The 17987-nt window shown below is 32.5% G+C and overlaps 1 protein-coding gene across 1 annotated transcript in view; it reads right to left on the minus strand.

Moving 5' to 3' along the window:
• Window positions 1–17987, minus strand: part of IRSp53 (Insulin receptor substrate 53 kDa) — a 312712-nt gene that overhangs the window by 198792 nt on the left and 95933 nt on the right. The window contains exon 3 of the mRNA XM_077434203.1: window positions 6768–6998. Within this exon, the coding sequence (XP_077290329.1) occupies window positions 6768–6812 (45 nt within the window). The 5' untranslated portion in view covers window positions 6813–6998. The remainder of the gene's footprint in view (window positions 1–6767; window positions 6999–17987) is intronic.

The following is a 17987-nucleotide window of genomic DNA, read 5'->3' on the forward strand; positions in this document are numbered from 1 at the left end:
GTGCAAGCCTAAATTCAAAATTAGGTATAAATCTCCCGACAAAGATAAAAAAAACGCCGGTTCTTATCTAAAATATTTAACACGAAAATGTTTACATTGTTATTGATTTATTTTATTATACATCGTACTTATATACTTATTTTATTGTGATTTATTATTAAAATACATATTATATTGTAAAAAGAAAACCCTTGTCAACTGCTTATACATATCTATATAAAAAAAAATCATCTATTGTTACTACGTACATAAAAAGGCCAATAGGATAATACTGGAAAAATGAACTACATATATGTATACCCAATAACAGCCGTGGCCACCACTGAGCTAGAAGAATTGAATAAATAACGAAAGCATCAAAAATTACATCAGAATCATCTGTCAGATCGACGTGATGACAGCTGGCCTTCAGATCAGATACGCCTTCTCGCCCCCCTTACTTAACCTCACAGGTTACACACATACTTTTGAAGAATTAGAAAAACATACACCGGATGGGACTTCTTCTAAAAATCCTAGATACACGCCTGGGGGGGGGATAATCCAAAAGTCCGACACACAAGTGCGATGTAATTACTCGGAACGAGCCCTCCGGTTCCTCCTAGCCCTCGTAGTCGGTCCCCTATTATTTGCGGTGTGCTATTACGCGCCGAGCAGAGTGGAAACAAAAAGTGTGATAAAATTTGCGTAATGGCTCCGCTTTCTGAACGATGCTGCTCGCGCAACGAACGAACGAACGAACGACGGGAATTAATACGCTAAGAACGCATCCCCGAAAAGCTCGCCTTAATTAAATCTCTACGACGACGCCTTTTGTTTTTCTCGATTGTACCGAGATCCGGGCCTGTTTCCGGTCTTGGTCCTGCTGCCACCACTACTACTACTACACGCAATTGCCACCCCGGCCGACAGCCAATCTGTTATGCCTAATGGGTTATCCCGACCGAGTGGCTTGTAAAACGGTCGGCAAATCGAGGGACAGCACGAAAAGCTAATTTATTTCAATTTTAGATCCGATCTTCATTTTTTACATGCAAAAACTCACCAGATCCGAGATCTCATTTGAGAAAACTGGGCGCGTGACGCGCGGATAGTGCTTTAACCCTTTCAAACATGGACAATTCGATTATTCAATGTATGGGAAAAACAAAGTATTATATATCCTACACAATTACATAGAATAAAATATTTTACTTCACAAAACGTCCGAAAATAAATTGACATTATTATTAAAAATATTCTTAAGAAAATCTATAACATGTTGGTATTTTATATCTCCTAAAAATAATAAGTTGGTATTTTATATCTCCTTAAGAAAATCTATAACATGTTGGTATTTTATATCTCTAATAACCTCCCTAAAGTACTACGCAATGCTTCATGTCTCTTGTTTGCAGACGACGTTAAACTATTCTTTGCTGTTAAGGATGGGAGGCAAGCCTCTCTCCTTCAAGCTGATATTAACGCTGTTTTAGAGTTCAGTTCCAGTTTAGGGCTTGAACTGAATACTAGTAAATGTGCCATTATGAGTTATGGACGTGCGAATTCGCTCTATTGTCACGGATATTCCATTGGATCTTGGGTATCACTTTTGATCCTCAATTCACCTTTCACAACCATATCAAGACAATCGCTGACGTTTCCTTTCGTCGACTTGGATTTGTCTTGAGATATGCTAGATTATTATCCAACCCCTTGTCTTCTCGCTTGTTAGAAGTAAGCTAGAGTATAATGCAATTGTGTGGAATCCGCATGAAGCAAACTACTCTCTTATTATAGAAAAAGTGCAAAAAGCATTTCTTCGTTTTCTTTATAAGAAAGAGTATGGGTACTACCCATATCTCTATCCTACTCCTTTCCTTTTGGGCATGCTTGGGTATAATTCCCTTGAACTTCGGAGAAACTTCTCGTTAATTCGTTTCGTTTTCCAGCTATTGCGTGGTAATATGTAATGCCCGTTGTTGCTGGAACAGTTGGGACTTTATGTCCCTAATAATTATGTGCGTGGTAGACATCATCATTTGATGGTTGTACCTGCGCTCATCATTACTTTCTTAATTTGAATGTGATGATTGAGTGGAATCTTAATTTACTCTCTTCCATTTGGGCCTCGCTGTGATTTTATTTTTTATTCATATTTTGTTTTATTTTATTTTACTTTTTCTTTCTTCTTTGTACAATTTTTTATACTATTTTAATTTTGTTCAGTGTAAACAAAGAATGGGATTTATGGATTTTATTTTTAATTTTAACACTTTTGTTATTTATTTTTTTCTCTCTGAATGATGTATTATTTTCCTTTTGTTACTTTTTTTTTTTATTATTATTTTATTTTACCATGTTTTCTGCTTTTGCTTTTTTCCTTTATTTACAGTTTACTTGTTTTTATATCATGTTTTTATATATTTTTCAAATGTAGGCCATTGTGGCGCATTAGTTTCTTCCTGTAATCCCACAATGGTCCAAAACTATTAAATAAATAAATAAATAAATCTCTGAAGAGATAGAAATCAGGGTACACTTAAAGCAGCACGACACCTTGTCCTATAAATTGTCTTTTATTTGTTGATCACTTTTTTTACTGGGACCTTTTTTTATAAAAATTATGTGCCAAAAATTTACCTTAAATATCACACAATTAAAATCTGACAAAACGAGTGGGGGGCGTGATAGTCAAACATAGGATTTAAGGATTTAAATCAGCGGCCAAACCTCGCCGAATGGCAAAGTTTCAAAACGATGGGAAGAATTTAAGAATTTTTTCAGACTCATTGGCGAAGTAAAGCTAATAAAAACTTTGTAAAAATAGCCTCACTACAAAAAATTCTCTCACTTTTTTCAAGATCAAAAAGTTTCGTATATTATAGATAAAGCAAAAATAGTACTTAATTATTCAGCACTTCAAAGCAACAGACCGGCATAGCAGTGCACGGAAAAGACTACTTATATTCATTCTATATAGCAGCGCACGTTTAGACGTCAATAGAAAAAACATCTGACTATTGATTCCAATACTCACTTTGAGCACATCAATACTAGATTTTGAGTAAAAGGCCGCAAAAGCCAAAAAACTATAAAAATCGCGCGTTTTTTTAAACACTCATATCTCGTAAACGATCACTAACCAACAAAAATCATTATCATATTCGAATTAAGTGAGTCAACTTAGTAAAGATTGGTGAGTCTCCGCTCTGGTAATTTTTTTTGTTGCTCAGTGTAAGTTACGGTGACATGTACTGCTGTATAACATGAATAAACATTTTCGCCTACTGATGTTACGTCTACGCCACATACACATTACAGAACATATGAATGTGTCAATATAGAGTGTACCAACGAATTAAAACGTTTTTAAATTTATATAATCATATCTTTGTCGCCGAAAATGAACCCAGACCTTAAATATCAAATTAAAAGCATTTAGTGAAATTCTAGGGATTAATTGCATAATAGTAGGTATCTATTATTTTTGTTACAAACGAGTCTGAGATTGAATTTTTATAAATTAAAAATACACAAGCATATCCAAAAGTAAACCTTTTAAAAAAAGTATAATAAAAACATCTCATTTGGATCATTTAATCCCGATACCTTTTCGAAGGATTTATTTCCAATTAAAAATTATTTACTAAGCGAGCCGTTTTAAACTTCAACAATTCATCATGTCTGGTGTATTTAATTATTCATAAGCTTGCGAAAAATAGGATAAAGCGGTTACGTTTCGCACGCAAATATGTAAAACGTAAACGCTCCCCGGTGGACCGTTTAATTTATAATTTAAACAAAAATTTTCAAGAGGAAAAAAGGGTGAAAAACGAAAAAGAGACCGATGCTGCCGGGGGGGGGGGTGAAACAAAATGCTTACTCGTCCAAAAATTTATCAAAAGGAAAAAACCAATATGATATAAATTCGCAAAAAAATCTGATAAAATTTGATCCGACCCCCTCAAACAAAATATCCATCCAATCTCTAAATAGCCCAGCTTTTCATTTCGGTCACGTAAAGGATCGAACAGGCATTGACCTTTTCACCGCGGGCTTAACACGAACATACATACTAATGTTTGACTTTGCATAATACCCAACCCGTTCTCCATAATTTCCCACTTGCATTTTCCCACTTTTCACGTGAAAACTTTAGCCCCGTACGATTTTTACACCAGACAAAACAAACCATTGCATAATTTCATAGCATCTCAACAATAAATCAATTATACTATTCTAAAAAACCAAAATGTTGTCAGACGAAAGAACGAAGTGAAATATAGAAGAGGCTTGTGAAAAAAACTACACTCCCAGAATAACATTCCGCTAATTGAAGATAAAAATCAACCAGGAAACTCTATGACATAACTTTACTAAAAATAATGAAAGGTCTTGATGATTTCAAAGATTTCATACCAGCAGCATAGCTCTGACGTTAAGCTTCTGCTTACCGTCAAGAAGGTGCCGGGTTCAATCCCTGAATAAAAATGAATTTTTCAGAGTATGCTGTTGGTCAGACCTGGATTTGTGACTCCAGGTTGATCGTTTCCTATCAGACTTTGCCAATTTTCTCTGATTTCATTGTTGAAACGGTTCCCGGAAAAAAAAATTGGCTAAAAAATCCTTCCTACCTACTATGTCACCACTATTTGAAATTTGATTGATGTACAATAAAAATTTATGTACAATTCATAGATGTCTCGTTAATTTGCGAGTTTTTTCAGTGTCTCGCAATTCAACGACTTATAATAAAAATGCTGCATTTGTATTTGTAATTGGCCAGGAAGGCGCATTGGGATTTACCTGTAAGGCCTTCCTGGTATATATGTAAAAATAAAAAATAAATAAATACCCTTCAGATACTATAAACACACAATTTACTTAGTATCGCTGATTTGGAAGAATTTTTATACAACTTGTAAAATATATTATAGCAATTTGATAAGAAATATAAATATTTTGAGCTTTTTCTTTGTATTATATTCTAATTTATATTAAAAAAAACTATAATTTCCCACTATTCCATTACGGGTTAGCACCTATAGTATTAAACTTTTACATATGAGTCGTTATAATTTAAAGTGGCATAAGTCTATTTTTCTTCATTTCGAGGAATATCTCGCAAAACATTAAATAAAATGCATAACAATATTTAAAAATAATGGTGGCCTGTAATACGTTTGTTTGTTATCCTTTTCGAATATTCTGAACATATCGAACTCAAATAAGTGATAAAAATTTGTGAATTAAGTCAAACAGTAATAGTGTTTTTGGAACTGAAAATTGGACTTCCGCCATTTTCAAATATAACCACTCACATATAAATTAAAAAAATTGCAAATTTGAAATCATGTTCAAATAGTGGTGACAAATATTAGGTAGGATGGTTTTTGTCAATTTCATGAGGAACCATTTCAACAATATAATAAGATAAATTGGCAAACTCTAATAGGAAGCGATCAACTTTGAGTTACAAATATCCAAGTCTGACCAGCAGCAATACTACAGAATACTACAGAAATACTGATTAGAAATACAGCACTACAGAAATACCATTAAATTATTTTCAATTAAGGTCAACCCGAGGCTTGAACCCGGGAACACCTCGGTGGTTATCAATAGCGCAATCAACAATCTACATACATATATGTATGTACTTCCGGCTAAAACTCACCAGATTCAAACGAATGAACTCGATTCAAAATCAAACGAACTCGATTCAAAATCAAAAATTCAAACGATTCAAAAATAAACACTAATTTTAAAATAAAATTCAGATGTATTTTCTCATTAAGAGAGTCTTGGACTATTTCAATCGTGATTTATTGTAACTATTTTCTTTTTTTTAAGGGGGCTCAAGGCCCTTTCTTTGGCGTACCACTAGATTAGCTTGCTGTACATTGTATAGGTACATATATAGCCGTTCCACTCACCAGTTCGTATCATACAAAAAAAATTATTCAAGAAAATACATCCGCAATAAAAAAATGACTCATACTGAAGCTGAAATCTCATTCCCTCACCCCTGCCACGCGTCCTATCCGAATTGAATTCTACAAAAATAGTAACCACGAAAAATGTGTAAAATAGATAATGTTCACTGGATCAGTTACTATGTATATATACTAGTATTGTGCCCGTTGATATCAACGGATGATTTCAGAAAGTAATTGATAGACGAATTAAAATAAAGTTGTATGTTATATATAGTAATTTATAGGCGCACGTACGCGCACTAATAAATCGCAAAAAGTTGAGTGCGCGCATTACATGCTCACCGATCCAAACCGTTCACCCGTACGAAATGAAGAATGAATGTGTGTGTGCCTTCGTGGATGTGTGTATGTGTGTACGCTCCCGTCGCTGACGTCACTCCCCCCTCCCCACTTTCCTGCTCCCCCGCGTCTCCTCGACCACTTGAGTCTGATTGGCTGTGCGCCTCTGTGACTCTGATTGGCTGTGTCTCCACGCGTCTGTCACATACATACCCACATACACGTACACAAATCGGTCCGTTTTTATATATATTATTATTATTATTATAAAATAGACCTAAGATGCTATATGACGATACCTTATAAACAAAAACAAAAAAATCTAGAAAAAACAATGGCACGCGAAGGTAAACTTCCTTGTATTTATAAGGCGAGTGTTTACGTGTCGCAATAATCTCATTCGGGAAAATACAAAAACGGCACAGCGATTGTTCTTCAATCATAACTTCACATGGAAGCCAACTTACGTAGGCGCGTAATTAGAAAACAATTCGAACAAATATTTACCTTATATATCCCGTCGACGAGTTTCGTCAACTCTTCGGTCTCCATGGCTGCGTCTGTCGTCTCGGGATACGTCTCAAACTTTAAATTCGCCGTGATTCTCGACACTCACTCACTATTCTAAATACGATACGGAATCGTCGAATTTACACATGGAATAATTTCAAATTTCGTAGGTCGGCAATCGATCGCTCACAGTGGTTTCTGTCGCACGGCTTCGATGCGTGCTCCCATCTGAAACAACCAATACACAAATATAAATAAAAATAAACACCATTTCGAATTACATAATCCAATGCAAATCGTGCATAAATAATGCATCGCGTATTACCGCGGTTATAAAATAAAAAGGAGTGTTTAAATAAACCGCTCGAGCATTTGTGCACGCACTGGTGCGTAAAACGATTTATCAAATTTCTTACGAGAATTGCTTACGTTTTGCGGAAAAAAATGTGGGTAAAACGCAAATAATACATCCGGAAATTTCATATCTAACAAATAATTCGTTGTAATTTTATTTTTGCTCTAAAAACCATCACTGTGTCATACAAATTGTCTTTAATGAGTTATAGACAATGTACAAAAGGAAAACGGTAACAGTTGTTTGGTTTCTTGCATACTTTTTTTTCTCATACATCCAGCCAGCAAAATAAACCGATGAAATTCACTCAATTTTCTTTAAAATAACATAATTTTTAATCATTATGGTGTATGACTATAAATATGATTTAAATCTTATTTATAGTCACTGAATACTATTTAATGATATGCGCTTTTTTCAGATTTACCAGAATCATTATCGCAATCTGAAAAAAGGCATATCATTAGACAATATTGAGATATAATTTTTAAACCAATTAATCAATTAACTATCAATATAAAAATATTTAAAATGGTATCCCATATATTTAAATAAAGGCTTTCTAAGATATGTAGCATTTGTTGAACCAGCTAAAATCATACGACTTTTTTTCGTTACATTTTTAAAATTTAATTTTAATATTAATAATTAATTATATACATACTAACAAATAGCATTGCATTTATTATTACGAAAAAAGTTAACAGCCTTTATTTGTTTTAATTTATTCATTATAATATTTCTGTATAAAAAAATACAACCTTTAAAATATAGGCAGGGTCATTTGAGGCAAATTTCGTAGAAAATACAAATTTTCCAATACATATTTGGATTCATTGAATTTAACAAAAATAATTTTTATACATAACCATTAATGCTTATTAAAATATAATAATATTTAGTAATTTGTAGTATACATACATAAATATATAAAATAAATATCCACCCTTCCATCAAATATGCAAGGTACAGATAACGTTCATTTAAGGTACATAGACGCTTCATATACATATGTATAGGTACATACAATGCCTATTGTATGTACATATATGTATTATGAAAACATCTTCAGTATCAGTTTTATAACCAATTTGCATAAAATTTGACCCAATTCTAATCAATATTGACTGAAACAGTCTCAACACACACACACACCCAAATTAAGGATTTCGGGCAAATGAAAATGTATACGTCCCGTGTCGGCCATAATGCATCATTCAAAACGGTTCACGGGACCGAAGCCTTCTCGTAGGTCACTCTAGGACGTGGCGAATTAAATAAGTTAGGGCGTATCTGTCCCATGGCGTACTTTCGACATGAGCCCATGAATGACACATGAGCGAAAAGGGCCTCCGATGTGCACAAGTGACCCAGTGTCGCCCGACAGAATGTCAATGAAGGGCACGCCAAAATTTCAGATTACGAGAGAATACCTCTCTCTATACACGAGACAATGACACATTCAAACCGTACATATCTCCATACATATATATGTATGTACATATATTGGTGTAACACTTCTTGCATTATTGTCGGTAATAATGAAAGAATGGCAAGAAATGCGCGAAAGTCTGGTATACCACTAGCATAGGCACGTACCGATTCTTTGTATGCGCATAAATAACAAAAATGTTTCTACGAACAACAAAAAAAAATGAATGAAAAAAGAAAAAGAAACGCACTTAACAAATTCACACAATTTCATTTTTGCGTGAGAACGTATTTACAATGTATCGATGTCGATTTGATCAAACATTTCAGAGAGATCGACGCGTACCGAGCCTTTTTAACGATATCGAATTGCATTCAATACATGCGAATGAGATCTCGATTGAAGAGCATATTCGGAAAAAAGTTGCCGAGAACGATTCTATCTACATATGACGAATGATTCCATATTACGCGTTTTATTTATAGACTTTAATTATAAGCAACATGAAGTGGTTTGGTGAACATTTAACCTTGCATTTAAGAGCGTTTAAATATTATATTATACAACCAAATTACAAAATAGTGTAATATAAGGTAATATATTCAAGCACAGAAAATTTCATGTTTTTTTTTTCTAGGAAGAATGTGCGAATTGCGCTGTAAAAGAGCTTAGATAAAAACTTCATATGCATTTTTCTAAATAATTAATTTAAACAATACGCCGCTTTTATCGCATAATAAAATGCTAATTGTACAAAAATAAAAAAAATAATTATACTTATCCAAAATTTTGTTCTTTTCTAATGACCTTGCCTATGCTATATGTTGAGATTATTTTGTTGCCATTCATATTTAATTACACATTATATAACTGAGTTGTAAAAAGATAATGACTATGATATTAAAGGAGTCCATGTTATTATTTTAATCAAAAAGAGAACAAGAATAAATTAAAAATATTATAAATAACCAGCACAGTGTAAAAATCGCTCGCCAATCAGTATATAGTATTCGGTACAGTAAATATTTATTTATTTAACAATACTTAGGAAGAGACGGCATCTTTGATGAACCCAAAGTGTTTGTCTATTACAATAGCACAAAACTATAAAATAAAAACATAGCCAAAATCAAAATAAAACTACAACTTAAAGAAATAAAATCAAGAGAAAAAAATACAACAAGAATAAAACCAAAAAAGAACTAGAAAACCCATTATTTTTTAGGAAATCATCAAGTTTATCTTTAAAAGGCTCAGTTTACTAAAAGTTACTATATCATTAATTTGGTTGATTATTTCCAGATTTAGCTACTTTATTTGAAAAACCTTCTTTTTAGATAATCCATTTTCCCTGATTTTTTTGGTAAGGAATATCTTTTTGGACTCTGAAAATATGTATGACCCTCGATAAGTGATTTTGTTAAACGTAAGGAGGTAAACCATAGGACAACTGAATGGTAGTTTATTAGTTTGTAAACTCCAATTAGATTGCCTCTCATTCTTCTCATCTCCAATGTTTAGTAAACCATTCTTTTGAATCTCATATTTTATATAAATGATTTAAGTTTTGAAGGCATTTTTTAAATTATTTTTTGAACCCTTTTAAAACGTACAAAGATGTGACAAAATGGATAGACCACTAAGGTCAAATAGTAAAACCAGCTACTAAATGCAAATATGAATAAAGTTTCTGAAATTTAAATTAAATATGTACATATACAAGTTAGTATTCAGGTAGTGACCCAAGTCAAAAAGAAAATAAATAGGTCGAAGGGTCAAAGTCGATCAATTAGCAGTTTCTCGACTTTTGCGGTGTCAATTCGTTTCGGGTAAAAAATCATGTTTTATTTCACAAAAGACATTATTTCATTGATAATCATTTGTTCGTTATTATTTTATATACATAATATTACAATTTTTCACGTGTTTTTAGTTTTTTTGCTGAGGGCTTCTAAAATCAATTGTTTATAGCAACTCTAATACTAATTTAAATTAATTGAAAACATATATAAACAATGCATGGATAAATAATTATTGAAATGATAGATGCCTGTATTGAAAGTATGCCTAGCAGGATTACGGCTGATATATGACAAATGGGTGAAGTTACTATATATTAAGTTTTTTCTGTAAGTTTTTTTCTTATAAATATTTTAATTGTTTTTATACCATAAATATGTGATTTCATTTCAATTTCCATTTGTTTTATTGCTAAAATTATGAAATTTTTGAAAAAAATACTATGGTCTCTCCATTTTGTCACACCTCTGTATAATATCCTTTTTTAAATAGATCATAATTACAAATTGGATTGATTATATTTTCAGTAATAAAATCGAAAATTTCGCATCAATTTGACGACCCTACAAAAGCACATTTAGTGTACGTAAATAAATAGATTATTCTATCAATTTCATATACACACAAACAACGGATAAAATACGGCCAACTGTGACACTTCCGTTTGAATTATTTCGTTGTTTTTTTGTATTCCACCGACTGATACACATATGTATGTGTATAAAAATATTCTTATACGAAATATGTATGTAGTTTAGTAAAACGTATGGCCCACTCGCGGGGAGTCTCACTCGGCGCAAATGCCTCACTTGAAAATGTAACAAATCCTGTGGATGTCCGCGTCCGCTTCCGGTGATACATCAAGCTGAGAGGTTATTTTTCAATAAAATATCTTTCGATTCGAGGTGGGCTGCCAGATCGATAATGGAAACCGTTTAGCCGACGAAATGTCCGCCATCGCGTCGCGTCGCTGTCGATGACGCTGACGTACAGCCATCAAAATACAAAATCGCAATTTTCATTTTTGCAAAATCGATCAATCCACTGAACATCGCCGACGTTGTTAATACGAGATGTCGTTATAGAGCTCGTCGTGATAGAAATCCTATTTTGGAGACACGACTGCGAGAAAATGGAAAATTCGATCCGTATGAAATTCGAGAAAGACGCAAACAAAGTGACGTTCATTATACTAGATTTTTTTTTAAATTAGCATATTTAATTTTAAACTTTAATTGGATAAAAAAAATCATAATATAATTCCAAGAGTCCGTAAATAATCCAAGACAGAAGAAGATTAATCAATAGTAAAAACTAGGAACTGACTTCTCGTACAACGTAAAAATACAATATATGATTTAACCCTTTGAGTGTTGACGTCTTTTCTGTTGAAAGGCCGCCACGTTGAAAATTTCGCCATTATTTCCAACTAGAATTATTTATAAATCCAATAGAAAGCAGATATAAAAATTGTAGCTAATCCAAACTAACCCTAGATCACCACCCTAGACAACTACCACCGAGGATTTCGAGTTTTGTAAAGGTGAGCTTAGACTCTCTAATATATCTTGCAACAATATAAAATAAACAAAATAAGATTATTAATGAATGTATTTTACCAAAACCAGTTTCATCTTCTTCATTGTTGTTAAAAAGTAATGTTCACAATCTAAAATACTCGGCAGTTAACAATTTGCATCGGGTAATTTTGCTATGGTTATAAATTCAGAAATTCAGGCGTAAACCAGTCTCTATAAACGTTGACAAATGAACGATGCGGATTACACGACCCATGTTCGATGCATTTCTTTTCAATGCTACCTGGAATGGCTTAGCGGGTAGTATTCTTTTTTACTTTGTACATGCTCAAAATACAACGCCTATCGGCGTTGGTCAGCATTCAAAGGGTTAATCATAAATTAAAGATCGAATAAATGAACTTAACCTAACATTTTAACAAAATTATATATTTTCTGATTTTATTGTTGAATTTTTAAAATTGCTGAATCATAGGTATACAATTTGGCACACCTTAGTATCAAACTAAAACCAATTAAGTATTAATCGTGATTTATTTCAACCTGTCTCTGGTATGAAAGGTATTTAAGACTAAAATATAAACAAGACTAATTACGTAGTATAAATATTTTTAGTCGTAATTACGTGCATATGTATACAAACATATGTATAGTATTCAATACAGTAAATATTTTGCAATAAAATTTTAATGAAATTAGCAGCATAATGATTTTTATACATTACTGAAGAGGAAATTAAACATGTAGGAAGAAACACAGTGGAACATTTAACAGGAAATGTTCACTTATAATAGAAACAACTCGACTAAATCACATTGAATCGTTACATTCCAATAGTAGACGTTCGATTTGTATGCTAAATAACATTAACAATTTTACTATTGAAATACATACATAAATAAGACCTTAAAAAAATAGAATAAATCTTAACGGCCTTAACAGAAAAATACACCTAAATAACAACCTTCAATAAAAAAATCTAATTTTCACTATAATTTATCAAATTACTCCCCGACCAAATATTAAATACGTACTTATCCGGTCACAAATCAGCGCATTTGGTACACACGCCATTTACAAAAATCCTTTCACTGACGAGAAAGTGAAAATAATCGAGACAAACCCGATGATTGGTACTTTATTTTTATTATTTTTTTGTTCTCGTACACATTTATTACTTTAATGCTCGCGTTCTAGCGTTTGAAACGCCGATTTTTATGATGGCGCTGCTCTGCGCGAAATATACAATATTATATCGCAATACGAACGTTAAAATAAAACAGGCGTTGCGGATAACAGATGCACTTCCGCATTCTGTCGCCATAACTGCTGCAATTGCGCTTTGTGCCACCCGACGATTTCAAAACTGTGGTGCGCGAGACCGATCGAGCGTTGCGAAAATTTCGCACAGAAACGAATCGCAATCCTATGTAGACGAAAATGCATATTGACGTTTTCGAAACATTCCAGGATATAATAATCAGATAACAAAAAAAATCGAAAATCATGATCGAATCTTTCAACGACACGGCGACTTCATATGATATGTAGAAATTTCATTGTAATTTGATTTTAACGAGCGTGAAAGCCTGCCTGTCATCATGTTATACACTCGTGTTTACATGATAAAGATTTGAATTAAACTCTTACTTGCACAATTTCCTTTTACGTCTTGAATTTGTATACGCATTCATTATTACAATGTGTGTTTACATTATTTACGCTTTTTGTGCCAATTTATAGCAATGTCTACTTGCTTGCATATAGAAAGAGAAAGAGAAAGCGGTGTATACACAATAAATGTCTTTGTCGACGTTTTATGGAAACATATATGTGCTTATGGCTATTCTTTTGCGACCTAGTAGTGATGCGGAATAAATTATATGGCAATTTTTTTTAAAGAAAATTGCTTAACATGTTTAGAATGGTTCAAAAATATCTTTCTGATTTTATAATTTTCAGCTTTTTCGTTTGAAATCGAACTAAAAATACTTTAATATGCATACTTGGATATCGCAATAGCATCAGTATTGCTTTTTGAAAAAAAAATACATCTAACATGTATTCCAGAGAATACTCAGATTCTGAAAAAGACCATCAAATATTCCCCAAAGTCCCCATCAAAGTTCCTTCAAATAGTTTATCCAGAAATGTTCTCTACTTTTAAATTTAAATCGTATCTTAAAATATATACATATATACATATACATATATACATATACATATGTACATATTAATAGATGTCCATGTGTTTTTTTAACTATCTAAAAAAAAAAGAAATTTTGGCAATATAAAATAGCTTTTGATATTTAGTGTTAATTTTCAGAATTTATACCTACTGGAAAACGTACTCATTAATTATTAAATTAATTAAAAAATCGTTTGATTGAATACATCCTAAAACATATTAAAATAAATTCATATAAGAATTTAAAATCAAAATAGAATAGGCTAGTAAAAAGTATCGAGGCTAAAATCAAAAAAATATTTTCATCCCATCCTGTACTATATATGTACATATGTAACTACATACTTAAAAGCACTCGCTAATTTGCATTCAAACCGCGGAAATACTCCACCAAATCGACTTCTGCGTATTTCAAACGACGTTTTCGACCGTTCGAAATGTATCGACTTCGTATGCATAAATGACGACTACTTTTTTACGCCAATATCAGATCATGCGTCTGCAAGAGTGGACTGGAAAATAAAGTGAGTTCAAAATACTGCCTCATCCATACGAATTGAATATGCATGAGGCGATAGACAGATGCATATGTGGAATACGTAAGTCGCAACACGCCTACGGTGCTCTACGGCCACGTCTACGACTACTTGTATCCGTCTACGATACGAGCCACATCTCGTGCACGACCGGCCCAACAATATTTCCCCTATAAACATACATATGTATATACACACAGATATACATATATGAGTTTTCTAGCCGTCTCTGGTACAGCCATCGCCTGTGAAACTCTTCCACCCCACGCAAAATAGATTGTCTTTATCATATTCCGTATCGTACGAAACGGATTTGTACCGAAAATCAATCGGGTTTTTCCCATAAAACTGGAACGACTCAGAGTTTCTGCTGGAAGCACTTGACTTTCGCCCGACGATCCTTTTTGGGGCACACAATTGGACCATTTTTTAAAAATTTCATTAAATATTGTCGACTCGGCACTTCAGCTATAATATCTGCTGTCTAATCTGTATAAAATTACTACGGAAATAAAGTTTACTCTGGTCTTAAAATTGACCCAAATAAAAAAATAAACTGAAATCAATGAAATGTTCAACAATGTCAGAAAAGATTGTGATTTTTAATAAAAATTTATTAAAAACTAATTTTGATTTATTATCTTATAGTGTGTGATGAAAATATTGATCAATAAATTAATGTTCAATAGATTTGAAATTTATTAGGCGCAAAAAGAAAACAGATGTTTTCATTATATATTTTTTTCAAAAGTTTGACACATTATATGTTGCTTTATAAGTATATCTGGTTTCATTTATAGGTACCTTCATATAATACAAAATTTACTTATTTGGAAATCGTTGATGAGTGGGGACATATTTTATCCTTCATTCATACATCATAATAAAAATAGCATTTATGTAACTTTTTCGGCAAAAGCATTAAATAGAAGTATTATACGACGATATATTAACACTCAGTTTGAGAAACAGCTGTATTAGAGCGTTAATTTATACTCGAACAGTACGTAAAGTTTCCCAATCTTATTGTAATGTAACCGTATGTCATTTTGAAGAAACTGGGTTAATCGCTATATTTGTCGATACGACAGTAACATACACACATATACATACATATATTTAACGAAACTGCATGATAATGAGAATTTTCATTCGGAAAAGAGTCACGAAGTATACTTTGCTGCATTTAATACTTTCTTTATCTTGCAGGGCTTATTTATATTGTAAGGACACCGAACCAGTTTATTGGACGTTCGTAATTCGCGTCTTAATGGCACGATCTGTTTTATTACCGATCGGGCGAAAAAAGGCACTCTTTTATTTATTGCAATCACTCAAGTCGACGAAGGCATTCCCGTTATTTGAGGCTTTTTCCCCTCATTGAGAATTTTTCTATTAAAGCACTCAGTGATTGACGTCGATCGATCTTTAGACGCGAGCTGTTATTTTTCCTATCGTACTTACATATATGTACATGTACTTGAGTACTCATTCGAAATTGTTGACAATTATATGACCGCTGTCCGTAAACAATGTTCGTCGGTTTTCCGCCATTTATCATCGGTCGCTGTCACAACAAGAAAGTGAGATACATAAATTACTGCAGCCGGTGGTAAGTGAGCGCACAGTTTCCTTCTGATATTTATGGTCAACACTTCGTCAAGTAGCTTCCATCACTTAGCTGTGCGACCCACTTCTTGCACGGACAACTTGCCCTCCCCTTTGTTTACACAGTAAATAATCATCTGGGTGCGGAAATTGTCAACGATTCGATAACATTCATCACCGCAAACAAATTATTTTGTCCTTTGCCTAAAGCGAAAACAAGCCGCAGTACATTCAGACAGTGGTAGATGCGCGTTTGCGCTCGACCGGGCAAAAACAAAGTCCTTGTAAGTTCAAGGATTAATTTTCCAACTAATTTGCCTATATTAATAACTTATCAATTGACATATCTAAATAAACTTATATACATACATTCATTAACAATTCAAAATTAAATTAAAACTCACACTCTTAAAACTTAATTATATTATATATTAAAGAACTTTATTAACTAAATTATACATACATATACATATATGTAAAATACAAATATTTTTAAGTGTGTATTTAAGTCCTCTGTGAAATTCGTTTTATCTCCTTTCTGTGTTTTTTTTTTATAAGACTACTAATAATTATTATTATTTTTAATTACTATACATACATAAACAATTTAAAAATAAATTAAAACTCACATCTTAAAACTAAATTATATATATATTAAAGATTTTAATTACATAATATACAAATATTTTATAAAGTCCTCTGTGGGATTGATTTTATCTCCTTACTGTGCTATTTTTATAAGATTACTAATTATAATTGTACTTTTTTTTAATATCCAGTAAATAAACTTTGAAAATGTATGTATTTCAGTAGTAAAATTTCTATTTATAAATATGCTGGTATAAATATAGTACATAGATGAAATGATTCTCAAGGGGATGAAATCCAAAGACAATGGTTATGTTTTAAAATGCCACATAACCAGTAATACTTCATAAAAGACAACTTTGCATAATTTTGTATAGAACTGCATATGAAACAAACAAACCAACGAACATTCTTTCCGTCTGAAGATATGTAAGTATGTTTACATTATATGTAAATTTATATAATCTAATTTTTGCAAAACCGTGAAAGGAATTAAATCAAAAATAAAATCCAAATCAAAATTCATAAAATATAGTTTTTATTTTTTTATCGTCCTTTTCATCAGTAAAAAAAATTAAAACATCAATCAATGGTTTTTACAATTAAACCACTCAACTTAATAAAATTAAGCATTTTAAAATTTTAAATAAATTTTTATGTCACTACGACAAAATTGATATATCCAAATACATTCGTATAGGTTAAAATTTTATATAGACACCTCAAAAGGTTTGCGAAAAATACGATGACGGTTGGAAAATTTCGGTTGAAACCTTCCTAATAACTTCCCTGGCACAGGTATCATCAAAAGTCTTTCGTTTTCATTAGAAGCAAGTAGTGAATATAAAGTAGACACTTCATCAAAGTTGAAATTGATTCCACTTCACATACTCGTGGCATAATAGAGTGGGTATGACGTCGCATAGTGGAATCTAGAGATCCGGCCTAGTTTGGCAGTGTAGTGGAGCGCGTGCTGAAGAGCCTCGCATTTTCTTTTCACGCTTGACACTAAATACTGAAAATCTTAACGCTTAAGTTCGCTCGTTTCCCGGGAAACTCGAGACGTAATCTCTCTCACTCTCCTGCCGACACTGCCGACACGCCAAGAGTGGAAAACCCCACTCCGCCACGCCACGTCCAGATCAAATTCTGCACGTTTATATTTTTCAACT

This window comes from Arctopsyche grandis, chromosome 7 (assembly GCF_051622035.1).
Source record: "Arctopsyche grandis isolate Sample6627 chromosome 7, ASM5162203v2, whole genome shotgun sequence".
Taxonomy (NCBI): domain Eukaryota; kingdom Metazoa; phylum Arthropoda; class Insecta; order Trichoptera; family Hydropsychidae; genus Arctopsyche; species Arctopsyche grandis.